At 54.8% G+C, this 19,707-nt stretch overlaps 1 protein-coding gene across 5 annotated transcripts in view; it reads right to left on the minus strand.

The window, feature by feature from the left end:
- LRP5 (LDL receptor related protein 5) overlaps positions 1 to 19,707 on the minus strand; it is a 141,880-nt gene that overhangs the window by 23,362 nt on the left and 98,811 nt on the right. For 3 of the 5 annotated variants that reach the window (XM_063670817.1, XM_063670818.1, XM_063670815.1), the window contains exons 10-16: positions 17,812 to 18,038; positions 16,333 to 16,517; positions 13,899 to 14,222; positions 11,283 to 11,683; positions 3,073 to 3,281; positions 1,474 to 1,664; positions 576 to 785 (exon numbers count right to left, since the gene is read on the minus strand). In XM_063670817.1, the coding sequence (XP_063526887.1) occupies positions 576 to 785; positions 1,474 to 1,664; positions 3,073 to 3,281; positions 11,283 to 11,683; positions 13,899 to 14,222; positions 16,333 to 16,517; positions 17,812 to 18,038 (1,747 nt within the window). The remainder of the gene's footprint in view (positions 1 to 575; positions 786 to 1,473; positions 1,665 to 3,072; positions 3,282 to 11,282; positions 11,684 to 13,898; positions 14,223 to 16,332; positions 16,518 to 17,811; positions 18,039 to 19,707) is intronic. The other 2 variants (XM_063670816.1, XM_054439258.2) reach the window with 2 other exon arrangements.

Raw genomic sequence — 19,707 nt, forward strand, 5'->3', positions numbered from 1 at the left:
GACTTTGCTTTACAGAACTGAGAGACAATCCGTGGATGTTGTCAGGCCAGTGGCTCACACCTATAATCCTAGCACTTTGGGAGGCCACAGCAGGCAGACTGCTTGAGCCCAGGAGTTGCAGACCAGCCTGGGCAACATGGGGAAACCCCGTCTCTACAAAAAAAAAATTAGCCAGGTGTGGTGGTGCCCACCTGTAGTCCCAGCTACCTGGGAGTCTGAGGCAAGGCATTCACTTAATTAAGCCCAGAGGTTGAGGCTGCAGTGAACTGTGTTTGTACCACGGCACTCCAGCCTGGGCAACAGAGCGAGATCCTGACTCAAAAAGAAAAAAAAAAGAGTTGGTATTGTCTTAAAATGCTGTTCGTGGTGATTTGTTCTGCAGCAAAAGAAAACAACCTCAGAGGCCTCGGGACATTTGGACATCTCGCTGAACACCAGCAGGCAACAGTTGGCATCTGGCGGAGCCCACCACCTGGCTGAGGCCACATGGGCTCTTGCACTGGCCTCCAGCCTCCTCCAGGGGTCCGTCTGGGTTAGAGGCCACCCTGCCCACTCCGCTGCCAGCCCCCACATACAGAACTCCTCCAGGCTGACTTCCTCCACCGCGTGGATGCCAGTGAGGTGGGCGACGCGGCCCTGGACGCGAGTCCGCTTGTCCCCAGTGGTCTTCTCCACACGCTCGATCATCTGCTGCTGGCGGTCGATCCAGTAGAGGTGCTTGCCAAGGACGGTCAGGCCCAGAGGCTGCACGATGTTGGCGTCCTCCAGGGTCAGGCGGTTGGCCCCTGCAAGCAGCCCGAGGGCCCCCCTGAGTGGTGCTGACCTCCAGAGCTTGCCCCACACTCAGCTTGGGAGGACAGAGGTTGACGGGGCTGCCAGGGAGCCTGGGGGATTCCGTGCTCCGGACAGGGGTGGGAGCTGCAGCAGAGTCCCTGGAAGCAGGCTGACCCAAGACAAGCCCTCGGAAAGCCCTGCTTCCACCTGGGCTGGGCTCGGGATGAAGACCATCAGTTCCAACGGTGGACCTCGGTCACTGGCCCCTGCAAGCATGGCCCCTCCCCACCCCCACCCACCCCATCGTAAAAGGAAAAGCCAAGGGGACCTGCGCCCCCTCTCTAAGCACCAACTCTCATTTCTCTCCAGCCCTCGCAGCCTAACACGGCCCAGTGCAGAGCAGCTGCTTGTGCAGGTGCTGGAGGCAGAGGCTGGGTTGGAGTCCTGCTCCATCCCCGGCTGTGGGGCCCCAAGCAGCTCGCTCACCCTCTCTGAGCCTCATCTTCTGCCTCTGCACAGTGGGGCTCACTCAGAACCCCAACCTGGAGCTGTCAGCAAGAGGACGAAACATGCTACACACAAAGCCCCCGGCGCGGCGCTGGGCTCACGGCAGGTCCCGGACAATGTGGCAGCTGCTGCCGTTACTGACGACAAGGAAGGCCGGGTGTCTGCGGGCAGGGCAGGCCCCAGGACGCGTACCTGACAGGTCGCAGCTCTCAATGCGCTTCAGGTCCGCGTCCACCCAGAAGAGCTTGCCCAGTGTGTTGTCCACCACCAGGGCCACAGGGCGGATGAGGCCAGTGGTGAAGAGGACCTCGCGCTCGGTGCCGTCCAGGGCCGCGCGTTCGATCTTGGCTGCCCGCTCCTGCATGTTGGTGAAGTACAGGTACCTGCGGGAGGGTGGCAGGTGAAGGACGGGTGTGGGGACGGTGTTTCCTCGGCCAACGCAGAGCCCAGGGCACCCAGCTGGGTTGTGGAAAGCCCCTGCCTCTCAGGGCTGCCCGAGGCTGACAGATCACATTCTGTACTAGTTGAACAGTGCTCCCCAAATTCCCGCTCACCCCAGAACCTCAGAATATGAGCTTATTTGGAAGCAGCGTCTTTACAAATGTCACGAAGGATCAAGATACGACCACAATGGGTGAGGGTAGGCCCTAAATCCAACGGAAGTGTCCTTCAACGATACAGAAGAGGCCATGCCATGTGCAGCCAGAGGGAGAGACTGGAGTGACATGACCACAAGTCAAGGGGTGCCTGGAGCCACCAGAAGCCCAAAGGTTCCCTCAGAGCCTTCAGAGGGCGCAGGGCCCTGCCCACACCTTGATCTCGGGCTTCTGGCCTCAGGAACTGTGAGAGAACAAGTGTCCATTACTCTCAGCCACCTGGCTTCTGGTAATTTCTGACAGCAGCCATGGGAAACAGATGCAGGCCCCCCACAGCTGCTAAGGACCCCGGAGCCCTGGCCGTTGGGAGACCAGCTCAGCTGGCTCCTGCACAGCCGCCTTATAGACCCGGGGCTTCCGCCCACCGAGCCCCCCGTGTGCTGCAGAGGCTACACCGCTGCGGCCGTCACTCCTACCAATGAGGAAACTGAGTCTCCAAGAGGTTATGCCACCCACCCAAGGTCACATGGGCAGTAAGTGGCAGAGTCAGGGCTCAAACTCCAGGCTCCCGGCCCAGGACCTGTGCTGGCTGTAGCTCCCGTCTTCATGCCAGCCCCCCCAGCTATCTGAGGAAGGCCGTCGCGCTCCTGTCCCCAAACGTTCCCGTGCTCAGTTTGGAGCCTGAGTTTCATGTCACGTGGGTTTCAGTCTCCCTCTTTCCCTGGCTTTTCCCTCTGGAGACCTCCAGGTCCTGGGTGCCTTCCCACCAACCAGAAGCTCTGATGACCAACAGGTGGGAGCGTCGGGGGCCTCCGGAAGGAAGAAGCCCAGGAGCTCCCTGTGGTGGAACAGGAGCGAGTCAACAGGCAGCCCCCATGCCGTGGAAGGGATTTCTGCACAGGGTTCAAGTTTAACAGGGATGGTACAAAACCTATCAACCGCAACTCCCATCGGCCAGCGCTGCCTTGTAACCTCTCAGCAGAGCTCCCCCTTCCCTTCCAGCCCTCGGGGCTTCCTGCTTCCCTGGAGGGGCTGTGAAAGAGTCTGTGTTTGCTTTTGGGATCCTGGAAAGCCACCCATTGGATCCCCGGGGTGGAAAGTCTCCCCAGCCTGTGAGAGGCTGGCATTCGGCGGAAGACACGGCGGGCATGCCCGGGGGCAGGCAGCACCCCCCTGCCACCCGTTGGCCTCCTACCCTCGCTCTGCGTTGACGATGATGGCCCTGGGCTTGTCGCGGTCCCCACGCAGCACCACCCCCATGGCTTCCCCGCTCAGCCTGTGGACGTTGATGGTATTGGTGGCCTCGCACGTCCAGAACAGCGTCCGGCTGTAGATGTCGATGCTGAGGTCGTGGGGCTGCCTGTCTGGGTTTTGGCCTTGGCTCAGAGAGGTCAAAACAAAGGGCTGTAAGACAAAGAAACCAAGACTCCTGAGCACTGGTGGAGACCCCTGGGCACTGGCGGAGACCCCGGGCCCTGGCGGAGACCCCCGGGCACTGGTGGAGATCCCTGGCCACTGGCGGAGACCCCAGGCACTGGCGGAGACCCCCGGGCCCTGGCGGAGACCCCCGGGCCCTGGCGGAGACCCCCGGGCCCTGGCGGAGACCCCCGGGCCCTGGCGGAGACCCCCGGGCACTGGCGGAGACCCCCGGGCACTGGCGGAGACCCCGGGCACTGGCGGAGACCCCTGGGCACTGGCGGAGACCCCTGGGCCCTGGTGGAGACCCCTGGGCACCGGTGGAGACCCCCAGGCACTGGCGGAGACCCACGGGCACTGGCGGAGACCCCCGGGCCCTGTTGGAGAACTCTGGCAGGACAGCAGAGGCCGCAGTTCTCGACTTCAGCCTGAAAGTCAAATCTCAGTACTGGTGTGGGGGTCTCTCCTCTCCAATCAGCTCCTAACTACGTGCCCGCCCGAGTATGCCAGAGCGATTAGGACATCAGCCTCTGGAAGAGCTCTTGCCGCCTGGGACTTTAGGCCTCCTCAGCCACCCACCGGGCACCCAGCTGTGCATCACTAGACTGGCGCTCCCATGAAGGCCCCACTGACAGTCGAGAAGGCACGCAGGACCACGGGGCCCTTCCCAACACATCCCTGTCTCCTCCACCTTCCAGGACTCAAGCTTTTGGACTGCGGCCCTCACGTCCTGTTTTCGCTGCAGGGCACAAGGACAGCCAGTTTGGGGGCCACCCCTTACAACCCCTTCCCCAAGGGAAGGAGGCCAGGTGAGGGGAGGGCAGGTGAGGGTGGGGGTTAGGTGAAGGTGGGGGACAGGTGAGGGTGCAGGGGCAGGTGAGTGGGGGAGGTGAGGGTGGGTAGGGAAGGGGAGGGTAAAGGGGTCGGTACAGATGTGGGGGTAGGTGAGGCTGGCGGCCAGATGAGGGTGGGTGGGGACAGGTGAGTGTGGGGAATGACTCAGAGCCCCTCTTGGGAACACAGGGCAGCCACGTCACTCAGTGACTCTCAAGGACTCTCCGTCTCCACACTCTCTGGGGTCACCGCCCAGGAGATGCTGGAGCGCTGCCTGAGCCCAGCCCACCCTCTGCATCTCAGGGATGAGCCTGGGCTTTTGGGGCCTCCGACACAGCATCCCTTCGAAGGGATCTTACTGAGCTGATGTAGGAGGAGAGGACAGCCCAGAAGCCTACTGCCCGGGGGGATCTGGCGCCTTTGGGTTACCCTGAAAGACAGCCGCATCCAAGTTCCCGAGTGACTTGGCCTGGGGCAAATGGGGCCTGGAGCACCTGGGCTACCGCCACCCAGGCCTGAAGGAAAAGCTCCCCTCCCTCTCCGTTGAGTCAGAGGGAGTCATCTTAGGATGGTGCTCTGATAGTAAGTCTTTTCAGACTTTCTTTAATTAGGTCTTTCAGCAGTTAATAAAACAGGGAGGCAGCAGTGGCTCACGCCTGTGATCCCAGAATGTCGGGAAACCGAGGTGGGAGAATCACTTGAGCTCAGGAGTTTGAGACTAGTCTGGGCAACATAGCAAGACTCCATCTGTATCAAAAAAAATTAAACCAACCAAACAAAAAAAACACTAGCTCAGTATGGTGACGCACGCCTACAGTCCCAGCTATTCAGAAGGCTGAGGTGGGAGGATCGCTTAAGCCTGGGAGGCCGAGGCTGCAGTGAGCTATGCTCATACCACCACACCCCAGCCTGGGTGACAGAGTGAGACCCTGTCTCAAAAAAATACAAATAAAACAAAGTCTCTAAGTAGATAAAAAGAAGCTTCTTCCCTAGGCCCAGCCTCTTGGACCCAGATGGAAAGGGTGCCTCCCTCCCCCATACATACACACACACACCACACACATATACACCACACACACACACACTCACACACTCACACACACATACCACACACACACCCCCAGATGGAAAAGGTGCCTCCCTCCCCCATACACACACACATCACACACACACACACACACACACACACACACACCACACACACACATACCCCCTGATGGAAAAGGTGCCTCCCTCCCCCATACACACACATACCACACACACACCCTATGCTCATACCACCACACCCCAGCCTGGGTGACAGAGTTAAGACCCTGTCTCAAAAAAATACAAATAAAACAAAGTCTCTAAGTAGATAAAAAGAAGCTTCTTCCCCAGGCCCAGCCTCTTGGACCCAGATGGAAGGGGTGCCTCCCTCCCCCATACACACACACACACACCACACATACCACACACACCACACACACACACACACACCCAGATGGAAAGGGTGCCTCCCTCCCCCATACACACACACAACCCCCACACACACACACCACACACACACACACCCAGATGGAAAGGGTGCCTCCCTCCCCCATACACACACACACCACACACCCCCAGATGGAAAGGGTGCCTCCCTCCCCCATACACACACACACACAACCCACACACACATACACACCCAGATGGAAAGGGTGCCTCCCTCCCCCATACACACACACACCACACACCCCCAGATGGAAAGGGTGCCTCCCTCCCCCATACACACACACACACAACCCACACACACATACACACCCAGATGGAAAGGGTGCCTCCCTCCCCCATACACATACACACACACACAACCCACACGGAAAGGGTGCCTCCCTCCCCCATACACACACACACACACACACACGCACAACCCACACGGAAAGGGTGCCTCCCTCCCCCATACACACACACACACACACACACACACACACCCACCCAGATGGTAAGGGTGCCTCCCTTCCCCCCACCCCACACACACAGCCTTGCTGGGCAGCTGCAAAGACATCATCACTTTCATCTGGACACGAAGGATCATGTGTCTTTGTAGATAACAACATCCACATCACCACAGAGCTGTGGACCCTAGGGGGCCGTGTGTCAACGCCAACTGAACAAATTCCTTCCTAAAAGCCACTAGCTGCGGACCCTGGCCTGGTACAGCTGCCGGGCTGAAAGACAAGCAAGATTCCAGCTACCCTGGCCAAAATCAGGCTCACCGTGGAGGGTGGGTCTGTGGGAACCAGATGCAAAACCAGACTTTGGGACAGCAGTCTGGAGAACAACCATCTGAGAAACGTGTACTGTGTGATGTGACACCCTGGCCACACTCCTCCCGGGCACAAAAACAACACAGCAAACTTTACACGGCTGGCCAGTTTCATAAACCCTGAACTCTTTTTTTTTTTTTTGAGACGGAGTCTTGCATGAGACAGTGTCTTGCGTGAGACGGAGACTTGCTCTGTCGCCCAGGCTGGAGTGAAGTAGAGCAATCTCGGCTCACCGCAAGCTCCGCCTCCCGGGTTCACGCCATTCTCCTGCCTCAGCCTCCCAAGTAGCTGGGACTACAGGTGCCCGCCACCACACCCAGCTAATTTTTTGGTATTTTTAGTAGAGACGGGGTTTCACCATGTTGGCCAGGATGGTCTCGATCTCCTGACCTCGTGATCCGCCCGCCTTGGCCTCCCAAAGTGCTGGGATTACAGGTGTAAGCCACCGCGCCCGGCCCCTGAGCTTTCATTTTAATGTAAGTACAAATACTTATGGTTAGTGCAAACTTTCTTACCAGAATCCTACGCAACACCACAGGCAACACGCCTTTTCCTCACTAGTACAAAACCTTCACCACAGAAGCGAATGTTCATAGTGGCCTTATTCACGACAACCAAAGGTGGAAGCAACCTAGCACCCGTGGATGGATAAATAACAGGAAGTGCTCCGTCCATCCATACGATGATTTTTTTTTTTTTTTTGAGAGAGGAAGTCTCACTCTGCTACCCAGGCTGGAGTGCAGAGGCACAATCTTGGTTCACTGCAACCTCTGCCTCCCGGGTACAAGCGATTCTCCTGCCTCAGCCTCCTGAGTAACTGGGATTACAGGTGCGCGCCACCACACCCGGCTAATTTTGTACTTTTAGTAGAGCCAGGGTTTCACTATGTTGGCCGGGCTGGTCTCAAACTCCTGACCTCAAGCGATCTGCCCACCTCGGACTCCCAAAGTGCTGGGATTAGAGGGTGTGAGCCACCGCGCCCAGCCTTTACAGTGGGTTATTATTCAGGCTTTAAGGAGGGAAATTCTGACACAGGCTATAACATAGATGAAGCTTGAGGACACCATGCCACACGAGAGAAGCCAGTTACACAAGGGCAAATATTGGTATAATTCCACTTACGTGAGGTACCTAGAGAAGGCAGAGAGAGATAGAAAGTGGAACGGTGGCTGTCAGAGGCAGATGAGGAGTGTGTTCAGTGAGGACAGTTTCGGACACCTGCCGAGAAGGTGAAGTAGTCTGGAGATGAATGGCGGTGATGGTTACCTCGTGAGCTGACTGAATGCCACTCAACTGTCAACTGCAGAATAGGTAAAATGGGCCGGGCGCAGTGGCTCACGCCTGTAATCTCAGCACTTTGGGAGGCTGAGGTGGGCAGACTGCTTGAGTCCAGTTCAAGCCCAGCCTGGGCAACATGGTGAAATCTGTCTCTACATAAAATACAGTTAGCCAGGTGTGGAGGTGCACAACTTGAGCCTGGGAGGCGGAGGCTGCAGTGAGCCAAGAGCCCATCATTGCACTCCAGCTTGGGCGCCAGGGCGAGACCCTGTCTCAAAAAAAAAAAAAAAGGCTGGGCACGGTGGCTCACACCTGTAATCAAAGCACTGTGGGAGGCCGAGACGGGCGGATCACCAGGTTAGGAGTTCAAGACCAGTCTGGTCAACATGGTGAAACTCCGTCTCTACAAAAAATACAAAAACTAGCCAGGCATGGTGATGGGCACCTGTAATCCCAGCTACTTGGGAGGCTGAGGCAGGAGAGTCGCTTGAACCCGGGAGGTGGACGTTGCAGTGAGTTGATACCGTGCCATTGCACTCCAGCCTGGGTGACAGAGCGAGACTCCATCTCAAAAAAAAAAAAAGATAAAATGGCTGGGTGTTGTGACTCATGCCTGTAATCCCAGCACTTTGGGAGGGTGAGGTGGGTGGATGGCTTGAGTCCAGGAGTTGAGACCAGCCTGGGCAACATAGCGGGTCTCTACAATTAAAAAAAAAAAAAAATCAGCCAGATGTGGTAGTGTATGCCTGTAGTCCCGGCTACTAGAGAGGCTGAGGCGAGAGGATCCCTGGAGCCCTGGAGGCTGAGGCTGCAGTGAGCCATGATCGCACCACTGCACTCCAGCCCGGGCACTGGGGTGAGACCCTGTCTCAAAAACAACATGAACAAAATAATTAAAATGGCAAATTTTATGTTATGTATATTTACCACAATAAAAAATAAAAACAATTAATAGAAAACAAAACCTCGGCCAATTGGATGATAATTTAGACGCCATCTTTTGGAGGAGCAGGGGGACCCCTAATAAAGAATCAAAGCCAGAGTCCACAGAGCGGGGAGGCTGCAGGAGGCTGGACCTTAGCAAAAGACACAGGAGGGGAAAAGCACATTTTCCAAATTAAGTGGAAAACCTTCTGGGTTTTCTTGCAAGTCTTCATCACTTCTGCCTAGCAGACACCATAAAAGAACACAGCTCCAATGAGACTCTAAGGCAATGTACGCCCAGCAGCTTTCTCAGCATGGGAGCCACATCCATCAATTAACACGTCCCTTTCTCCAAAGGACTCCACGTGACAGTCACCTGTAGCAAGCAAGATGAAAGCATCCATTTCCACCATCTGCACCGCAGCAGAGGCAATGATCACAGCTGCCCAGGAGAGAAGCTCCAGGGAGCCAGGCATGGCTCTGAATTTCAATTCGGCTGACTTTTGCCATCAACCAAGGACACAGACCTCACAGTACAACGTAACTAGAAACTGCTGCGGGAGGAAGGATCTGCTGGAAAGGGGCATCCAGCCTGTCTGGACAGCACCAGCCTTCAGATGGGGAGCACGACAGCGAAACCAATGGCGGACATGGCGACCCATCTGAAAGTCTCTCCAGACGCTCAGCCTCTCTCTGCCTCAAGAAAGTACCGAGATTTCACCACGATAACACAGGCTCCCACACCAATGCTCGGTGGAGAAAGAGGCCGTGTGGCTCTGTAGTTTTTTTTTTTTGAGATGGAGTCTCGCTCTGTTGCCCAGGCTGGAGTGCAATGACGTGGTCTCAGATCACTGCAACCTCCACCTCCCAGGTTCAAGCAATTCTGCCTCAGCCTCCCAAGTAGCTGGGACTACAGGCGCGTGCCACCACACCCAGCTAATTTTTGTATATTTAGTAGAGATGGGGTTTCACCATGTTGGCCAGGCTGGTTTTGAGCTCCTGACCTCGTGATCCACCCGCCTCAGCCTCCCAAAGTGCTAGGATACAGGCAGGCTCTGCGGTTTTTGTAAAAGGAGGCTGCTTAGGAGCCAGGCCTGTCCTGGAATTCTACACTAATGAACCGGTTGTGCCTCAAGCTGCAGACTCCAGGTGGGCCTGAGGCCGCCATGAGCACATCCTTCCTGAACAGGCCACACAAGCCTGGCACCGCAAAGTGGTTGCTTCTGCTACAGCACTTGTTTTTTTATTTTTTTATTTTTTATTTTTTGAGACGGAGTTTTGCTTTTGTTGCCCAGGCTGGAGTGCAATGGTGCGATCTCGGCTTACTGCAACCTCTGCCTCCTGGGTTCAAGCAATTCTCCTGCCTCAGCCTCCTGAGTAGCTGGGATTACAGGCACCCGCCACCACGCCCAGCTAATTTTTGTATTTTCAGTAGAGACGGGGTTTCACCATGTTGGCCAGGCTGGTCTCAAACCCCTGACCTCAGGTGATCCACCTGCCTCGGTCTCCCACAGTGCTGGGATTACAGGCGTGAGCCACCGCGCCCAGCCTAGCACTTGTTTCAAAAATGCAAATCTGGCCGGGTGAGGTGGCTCACGCCTCTAATCCCAGTTACTTGGGAGGCTGAGGCAGGAAAATCACTTGAACATAGGAGGCAAAGGTTGCAGTGAGCCAAGATCATGCCACTGCACTCCAGGCTGGTGACAGAGTGAGACTCCATCTCAAAAAACAAAAACAAAAAAAAGCAAATCTGTTCCAATGCAATGATGTATTAGGACAATTTGAGCACAGCATGGTTTCCCATTTGCTCATGCACAATTTCCTCCGTGAGAAACATTAAGCAAATGCAAAAAACCACAGCAAGCAGGGAACTGCACAGGGTCACACCCACACACACACCTCTGTCTCTGACCTCCCTGGGCTCACTGCGAGGGCCATGACCCACTCCTCTCCACACCTGGGGTAAGAACTTTCCATCTGATTTCCACAATCCTCCTTCCAGCGTTTCACAAAAACTCACGCGCTACACCCTTCCACACTCATGAGCCAATTCCAGATCCTCCCAAGGTGAAGTGCCATATTTATTGCAGTGTTAACGTTTACAAATGCACAGTATTGTGGGATATATCTAACCATTTAATGTGCAAAAGGGGCTCTGCTATTTCCCAGGTTCCTCTCTTTTCTTACATGTCATTGATGGAGATTTTGAGGGCTGTGCCCTGGCCCCGCTTTCCCTATGAGTCGTGTCATTTTTACTGTGCGATTTTGCATAGGTGACTTTTAGAAGTGCATATACTGCATTGTAGCAGAAATGACTGTACAGTTCCCACAAAATAAAGGATAAACCTGGATCAACCAGTACCAACTACCCCTGCATGACACACGACCATTTTCTTTCTTGGAAAGACAAAAGTCCTGTGGGGTTTGACCCCACCATGACTACTTAAACAACGGGGAAACCCAGTTTCTACATAGAATCATAGTCTCGGGGTTCCACGCATCTCAGGGTGATACCTTGTGACTATGTAATCGAAGTTCAATTCATCATTCACCCAGAACCATGCTCTGTTTCCTCCCTCTGCTAAGGACAGGGGCAGCAGCCTGGAAACCAGCAAGCGGAGCGCCTTGGGAAGCATACCCCGCACCCTTCCCACGGGGCACCTGCCTGGGTCCCGTCGTCCTTGGCTCGCTTGATGTTCTGGCGCCCGTCCACCCAGTAGATGAACTTGTCCAGTGGGTCATAGTCGATGGCTTTGACGTTCCTCAGCCCATGCAGGGGCAGGATGAGATCCGGGCTGTGCTGGTCGTCCGGGATCATCCGACTGATGGCAGATTTCTGGCTGAACAGCAAGAAGGTGGTGGGCGCTACAGGAGGCAACGACAGGGCTGCAGGTGGGTGTCTGGAAGCCGTGGAGGAGCTGGAGGACAGGACAGCACGCCACTCGACTACAACAGGCGGTTCAGCATCCGCCCCGCTGGAGGTCCATGGGAAAGACGGGGGGACCAGGGCTGTCTCTTGGGGGTGCGCTATGGGGAATTTCACTCTCCGTGTCATATGTGTCTCTGCTGTTTCAAAGTACATGTGTTATTTCTGAAATAGATCATAAATTTATTTTTCTTTTCTTTTATTTATTTTTTTGAGATGGAGTCTCGCACTGTTGCCCAGGCTGGAGTGCAGTGGCGCAATCCTGGCTCACTGCAACCTCTGCCTCTCGGGTTCATGCCATTCTCCTGCCTCAGCCTCCCAAGTAGCTGGGACTACAGGCACCCGCCACCACGCCTGGCTAATTTTTTGTATTTTTAGTAGAGACAGGGTTTCACCATGTTAGCCAGGATGGTCTTGATCTCCTGACCTCATGATCCACCCACCTTGGCCTCCAGAAGTGCTGGGATTACAGGTGTGAGCCACTGCGCCCTGCCATGTATGTATGTATGTATGTATGTATGTATTTATTTATTTATTTGAGATGGAGTTTCGCTCTTGTTGCCCAGGCAACAAGAGTTGTGCAGTGGCACAAACTCAGCTTAATTGAAACTTCCACCTCCCAAGTTCAAGCGATTCTCCTGTCTCAGCCTCCCAAGTAGCTGAGATTACAGGTGTGCCCCACACCTGTAATTTTGTATTTTTAGTAGAGATAGGCTAATTTTGTATTTTTACAAATGCCTGGCTAATTTTGTATTTTTAGTAGAGATAGGGTTTTACCATATTGCCCAGGCTGGTCTTGAACTCCTGACCTCAGGTGATCTGCCCGCCTCAGCCTCCCAAAGTGCTGGGATTACAGACATGAGCCACTGTGTCCAGCCCAACAAATTTATTTTTAAATGATGAAGACTTAAGACGGAAGGCAGGTAATGGTAGTGAACATTGGTGGTGGAATGTAGTGAAACTCATACCCACGACTGTGTGTGCAGTTTGCTATGTGCCCATGTGTGCACCAGTGAACTGCAGAAAGCCGGGCAAAGTCAACGAGCCCGGGAGGAGACACTCCTCGAGGGTGTCAGTGAGCAGCACATGCCACCACAAGGCCGCCCCGGAATCAAGCTGGGCCTCCTCTCAGTGCACTGGCACCAGGATCCGAAGAACCAGCTCTCTAGCAGGACCAGAACATCCGGTGGCCTCTGCCTCTCAGCAGCTAACAGAGTCTCCTGGCCTGAGTCCTACCTGGGTTCAGAAGCTGTGGCACTTCAAGTGCACCATCAGCGGGCTACAGTGGCTGGTCTGAAATCCAAGTCGTTGCACCAGGTCTGCCGGCCACAGGACGGGGACTCTGAGTCTTGGCAACCCCTCCTCGCCATGGGTTACCTGCACCTCCATTTTACTCTCCAAGGTCATGGCTTCAGGGAGGGATGGTGAGCAACAGGACCAAAGACAGCCAAGGCATGGGAAGGACCAAAGACAGCCCAGGCATGGGAAGTCCCAGACTCTGGCCCAGGCTCTTCTCCTGCCAGCCTGGGCCTCAAACAGCCCCTTAACCTTTGCAAGCCTCAAGTTCCCCATCCATGCAGCTGGGACAGGCAAGACCAGCCCTGCCTGTGCCCAGGTCTGCATGAGACTCCAACGGGGCCTGGATGACAAAGAGCTTTATAAACTATCAAGTTCTGCGTAGGGAATCATAACCAGCTCGCTGCTGATGTCACGGGGGAAGAGCCTGCCAACAGGAAGCACCTGTACGCCAGAGGGGCCATAGGAAAGTCACTCTTCTCATCACTGACATGAGAACAAAGAGGCCCACCTGCTTCCGAGGGTCAGGACAAAAATTCCCCGAGCTGATGCCAGGCTGCTTGGCAAGGGTTCAGGAGCAGGGACTCTTGAGCCAGCCTGCCACAGTCAACCTCGGCTCAACCCGCCCCAGTCGTATGGCCTTGGGTGGGTTGCCACACCTCTCTGTGCATCGGGTTCCTTGTACGTGAAATGGGACCATGTTACTCCCCACCCTCCAGGCTTCAGGATTAAATGAGCGCTGTGGAAAGCACTCAGCACCGTGCTGGCAGTATGAGCAAGCACCCTTCCCCCGCGACTAGTTTTCACATCCAAAGATCCTGCCTGGGACCTTCCAGCTGAGGGGTTTTGGCCATTTATCTGTGTCCTGATGAAGCAACAAGTCCACCCAGCCTGGACCTGGACCTCCAGGTAGCATCATGCAGCTTGTGCAGTGCACAACCTACCCAACCATCTATGTACACCCAGGAACCCCAGATGAGAAGCTCCTTTCAGCGTCAGCTCCCAGAACCAGCCTGATCTAATGAGGGAGTGAGGTGCGGGGCACTGCGAGGCACTTACGGCTGCAGTTGCGGCTGCTGGGGTCCAGGGTGTAGTGTGAGGCGCAGCCGCAGCGGTGGCCGCCAGGGATGGCAAGGCACAGCTGCCCACACTGCCCGTTGTTGTGCATACAGTCATTGAGGCCATCCTGGCGGGAGGAGTGGAACACCAGGATGTCCATCACGAAGTCCAGGTGGCCCTGGATGAGGGTGCGGTTCCGGCCACTGGTCTTGTCGGCCCGCTCAATGCTGTGCAGATTCCAGTCCGTCCAGTAGATATAATCACTGTACTGCGTCAGACCGAATGGGTGCGGGAGATCGTCGGCAATCACGACCCGCTCCTGACCTGCATGAACACACACGGGCACGGTGTCAGCAATGGCACAGCCAGGCCACAGAGCACAGGGCGCTCTGCGGGGCGAGCCAGGGTTCAACCCTGCAGCCTAGCAACCACGTGAACGCCTTAAAGTGTTTGGCCACCTTTGGAAAACCAGCAAGATCCACTGAAGCGCAGGCAGGATCTACCAAGATTAAGTGACCTGGCTACAGTCACACAGTTGCTAAGTGGCAGAGCCAGGATTACCACTCAGGCAGCAAGGATCCAGGTTCCTGTTCTCACCATGTCAGGCCTGGCTGTGCATCCTTCACTCCCGCAGCAACGAGCCCAGGCCTTCCATGTTATTCGTCAAGCCCTCAGTAAACATCCGGAGCGTTTCGTTTAAGTCCAAAACACGTACAGCAGAGTGACGGCCAGGCTGCAATGCACATGGCTGCCCCCGCTGGCAGGGTCACATGAGTTTCCAGGGCTTTTGCTGGTTTTCATCTGAGTCTGTCCTCACTCCAGGGTGATTAATGAGCTTAATGATTTCAGGCAACCACAGCTGTGCTGTGACTGGTTTCTCGCCTGGCAACAGGTTTGCATGCGGCCTGGATGAGCTGGGTCATGGATGCGCTGCAGAGCTGGGTGACGGTCACGAAGTCACGTGCAAACCTTGCTACTGGCCTCACAAGTCAGGGTGCAGCCCACCCCCAGCAGCAACCAGGACACGGGGTTCAAGTGCCAGCTCTGCCTACGCAGTACCCGGGACAAGGCATTCAGTTGGTCGATGCCCCAGCCTCCTCCTCTGTAAAATGGGCACAACCACGCCCAGTGCAGATGGCGAGTAGCAGTGGCGGAGGTCAGAAGCCAAATTCTTGCTGCCCTTCCTGAGCGGTTCGACATGGCTGATGTGCTCAGAGGCTCTCCTAGGGCCAAGGTCACTGAAGGTCCCTCTGCCAGGGGACAAAAGTCAGGGCTGCCCAGGTGACCCTCTCCTCCCTTGTCTGCCCTCAAGCCAAGGGCTGCCTGGGGGCTTGGAGCCTCAGAGCTTCTTTTTCTTTTCTTCTTCTTCTTTTTTTTCTTTTTTTTTTTTGGAGACAGGGTCTCACTCTATTGCCCAGGCTGGAGTGCAGTGGCACGATCACAGCTCACCACAGCCTCAACCTCCTGGGCTCAAGCAATCCTCCCACCTGAGTCTCCCAAGTAGCTAGGACTACAGGCATGAACTACCATGCCCAGCTAATTTTTAAAAAATGTTTTTGTAGAGATGGGGTCTCACTACGTTACCCAGGCTGATCTTGAACTCCTGGGCTCAAACCATCTGCCCACCTTGGCCTCACAAAGTGCTGTGATTAGAGGTGTGAGCCACTGCACCTGGCCCTTCAGAGCTTCTGCCCCTGACCTTCCAGTCTTCCAACTTGGCAGGGGGGATGGGGGTTCCTTTGTTAAGCACAGTGGCCCCTGTCACCTGCCATATCACCGAGGACAGCTAACTACTCTAGCAGAACAGAGTGTGCGGTCCCCTGTTCTCGGTTCAAATCCTGCTCCTGTTGCTGTGTGACTTGGGATAGGTTTTTTTCAAACTTCCCTGGGCCTCATTCTCATGATCTGGAAAAAGGAGATGAGAGCACCAGCCCCGGGGTCCCGGGCGTGTGGACACTCCCAGCATAATCCCAGCATAATCCCTGCACACGGTGGGGCTCAGGGCTGGGTGGGGATCGAGTGCTGGCCCTGGTGTCTCTGGGAGATCCTGAACTCACCAGCTCTGTGACCTAAGGCAAGTCATGTGACTTCCTCAGGCCTCAGCTTTCCCAGCAATGAAAACCTCCACCATGTGTGGTAGGGTCAAATTAGAGTCCTGGCACAGGGATTAGCTGGGACCCGGTGCCCAGCAGGTACACAGGAAACAGCTGTCACCAGAGCCTCTCCCGACACAACTGCAGCAACAGCACCCAGGGGTGGATGGCGACAACCCCCACAGCAGAGGGTGAGGCTGCTGGGCAGTCGTGGGTGTGGCCACAGCTCCTGCCGGGTCGGGGAACTTGCAGGCCACAGGGTACGTGCGGCGAGGCTGAGAGGTGGCCAACGCCCGGCTGCCCCACCCTCCATGACCAGCAGGCCCCGGCCCAGCCCTCACCCAGCATGTTGGACGACTCGATCATGTTGGTGTCCAGGTCGGTCCAGTAGAGGCGCTGGTCTGTGTAGTCAATGGTGAGGTCGTTGGCCCGGCCCACCTTGTCCACCAGTGTCATGCAGCTGGTCCCGTCCATGAAGGCCCGCACGATCCTCGGCTTGCCGCCCCACTCGGTCCAGTAGATGTAGCTGGAAGGCACAAGGGAGAAGGGCAGGCTCGGTGAGTCTGCTCTCACCGCAGGACAGTGGGTGGCGGGGGGACACAACTGTCCCCACCTCTTCAGCTCAGCCCTCCCTGTCCTGGAGAAAGCCACGCACAGGAAGCAGGGAAGGGCGAGACCCTTGCCCCCTGCCACACACATGTCCCTCCAGGGGTGGTCACTGTGCCACCTCCCTGAATTCCCACAGTGGCTCACTCGTAAGGCGAGTAAATACCCATTTACAGACACAAAAACAGGCGCACAGACAGGGCGAGTGCGTGCTGGAACATCCACCTAAGCTTGGCCGGATGTTGGGGACACGGCAGAAACCAGGACGGACACAAGCACATCACAAAACAAGACCTCAGGGCAGGGGAGGCCTTGCGGGATCCGGATGTCAACTCGGCTCTGGGCTCCTCCCCCAGCAGCCCCTCCTTCCCTCTTCTTTTAGTAGATCCAGAAGAGGAAATGCACATCCTCATTCCAGAATTTTCTAAGTTTGACCTGCCCTTGCTCTAAAACCTGGACCTCTTTCTGTTGTCCTGCCATCCTGAAGTCTTCTTCCTTTCCTAGCAGAACAGGCGACAGGCAGGGATTGGGCTGCTGCACATATCGCAGATGCTTTACAGGGTGAGCACCGTGTCCGCTGCACAGAAAAGAAAACTCAAGTCCAGAAAGACGCCCCACACATCTGGGGCCTGTCTGACCCCCGTGCCCAAGGCAGGGACCCCAGGATGCCTGGCAGCTGAAAGCACATTTGCCTCTCGAGGTGGGTCCTAAGCTGTGGCTCAGCAGCCTCCAAGAGGCCATTTCGGAGGAGCCTGAGGTCCGGGGACCTCAAAGTCAGTTCTGGATCATGGTTTTGGCAAGAGTGCAAAGCAAGAAGGCCTGGTTGGGACCCTGAGACAGCACTTCCTGGCCCAGCTCTGCTCTAACTGGGTATGTGACCTTAGGGAAGTCACTCGGTTTCTCTGAGCCTGTTTCTGCATCTGTAAAATTGACACAGATACCCGCGCTATGCAGGCTCCACGGACGCTTCGGTGAGACGGCCCAGGTGAAAGCAGCCAGCGCTGCACCTGATGCAGCCTCAGCACCCACTCCACGAAGGAACTCTATGACCTCTGAGGGTCCTACCAGTCCTGGCCACCATCAAGGCTAATGACGTCAGTACAGCTCTAATCACTGAGGGCCACACGGGCAGCCTGCCACCTTGCCCAGTTGGCACCCCCGCACTGTCTCATACGAGGTGGACACGAGGACGCACAGGACAGGCAAACCCTTACCCCTTGGTGGGATCCAGGGCCAGTGACCTCGGGTTGTCCAAGTCCCTCCACACGAGGACTTGCCGGAACTGCCCGTCCAGCCGCGCCACTTCGATCCTGTTGGTCCCGGTGTCGGCCCAGTAGAGGTTCTTGCCCATCCAGTCAACGGCCATGCCCTCAGGGTAGTCAAGGCCAAACTCCACCACGTGCTCCACCGAGCTCCCGTTCATGAAGGCGCGGCTGATGGTCTGGCAGCAGGTGAGGAGGGAAAGGGCCACGTTTTAGGAACCAGCATCTTTTTTTTTTTTTTTTTTGAGATGGAGTTTCGCTCTTCTTGCCCAGCCTGGAGTGCAATGGTGCGATCTCGGCTCACTGCAACCTCTGCCCCCTGGGTTCAAGCGATTCTCCAGCCTTAGCCTCCCAAGTAGGTGGGATTACAGGCACATGCCACCACACCTGGCTAATTTTTTTGTATTCTTAGTACAGATGGAGTTTCACCAAGTTGGCAAGGCTGGTCTCGAAATCCAGACCTCAGGTGATCCACCTGCCTCGGCCTCCCAAAGTGCCGGGATTACAGGCGTGAGCCACCATGCCAGGCCAGAACCAGCGTGTTTTGTAGACATCTCCCGAGACGCTTGGCCACTGGGAGCAGCTACTGAACACATTCTGGACCAGATCGCCAACATTCACGTTTTTAAATGAATGTTTGAAATGCAGCAAGACACCTTTTTGGAAAAAGCAACTTGGAGATTTTATATACATTTTATATAAAATAATATAAATGTGTATTTATAAATGTATATTATATCTCATATATGTTAAATATACATTATATATATTTTAAATATATACTTACAAATACGTATTATATATTATATTATAACTTATAAATATATATTTTTATATTATATATTATATATTTATAAATATATATTTTTTATTTTATATATATATATACTTTTTTCCCCCAGACAAGTCTTGCTCTGTCGCTCAGGTTGGAGTATAGTGGAGTAATCTCAGGTCACTGCAGCATCAACCTCCTGGGGCTCAAGCGATCCTCCCAACTCAGCCTCCTGAGTAGCTGGGACTACAGCTGTGCACCACTACGCCCAACCTATTAAAAAAGTTGTTTGTAGAGATGGGGTCTCACTATGTTGCCCAGGCTGGTCTCAAACTTCTGGGCTCAAGTGATCCTCCTGCCTCAGCCTCTCAAAGTGTTGTGATTACAGGCGTGAGCCACTGTGCCCGGCTGTAACCAGCACATGCAATAATAAAAGAACAGTTAAGCCTAAAAGCGAACATCTGTGCAGTGGAGTATTTCACACGTTTAAAAGGTTGTGCCAAAGAGTTTGTCACAGCGCCATCACATACCCGTTGTAATGTCAAGTGAAAAAATCAGGATACAGAATTCTGTGTAACGTATGACTGTGATGATGAGAAATGCTATTTTAGAGAAAAAAGACTTGAAGACAATATGCTGAGGTGTCAGCAATGGTCGTCTCTGGCTGGAGAGGTTATGGACAATTTTTTTTCTTTTTATACTTTTCTATTTATTTTATTTTTTCTACAAAGAACCCTTTTGACTTAAAATTGTAAAAAATCTTTTAAAGCTATGTAATACAAATACTAGAATAGGCTGGGCATGGTGGCTCACGCCTGTAATCCCAGCACTTTGGGAGGCCGAGGTGGGCGCTTGAGTCTAGGAGTTTGAAACCAGCCTGGGCAACATGGGGAAACTCCGTCTCCACAAAAAAAAAAAAAAAAAAATCAGCCAGGTGTGGTGGTGTGTGCCTGTAGTCCCAGATACTAGGGAGGCTGCGTGGGAGGGTCACTAGAGCCCAGGAGGTCGAGGCTGCAGTGAGCTGAGATTACACCACTGCACTCCAGCCTGAGTGACAGAGGGAGACCCTATCTCAA

The sequence above is a fragment of the Pongo pygmaeus genome, chromosome 9 (genome assembly GCF_028885625.2).
Source record: "Pongo pygmaeus isolate AG05252 chromosome 9, NHGRI_mPonPyg2-v2.0_pri, whole genome shotgun sequence".
In the NCBI taxonomy this organism is placed as follows: domain Eukaryota; kingdom Metazoa; phylum Chordata; class Mammalia; order Primates; family Hominidae; genus Pongo; species Pongo pygmaeus.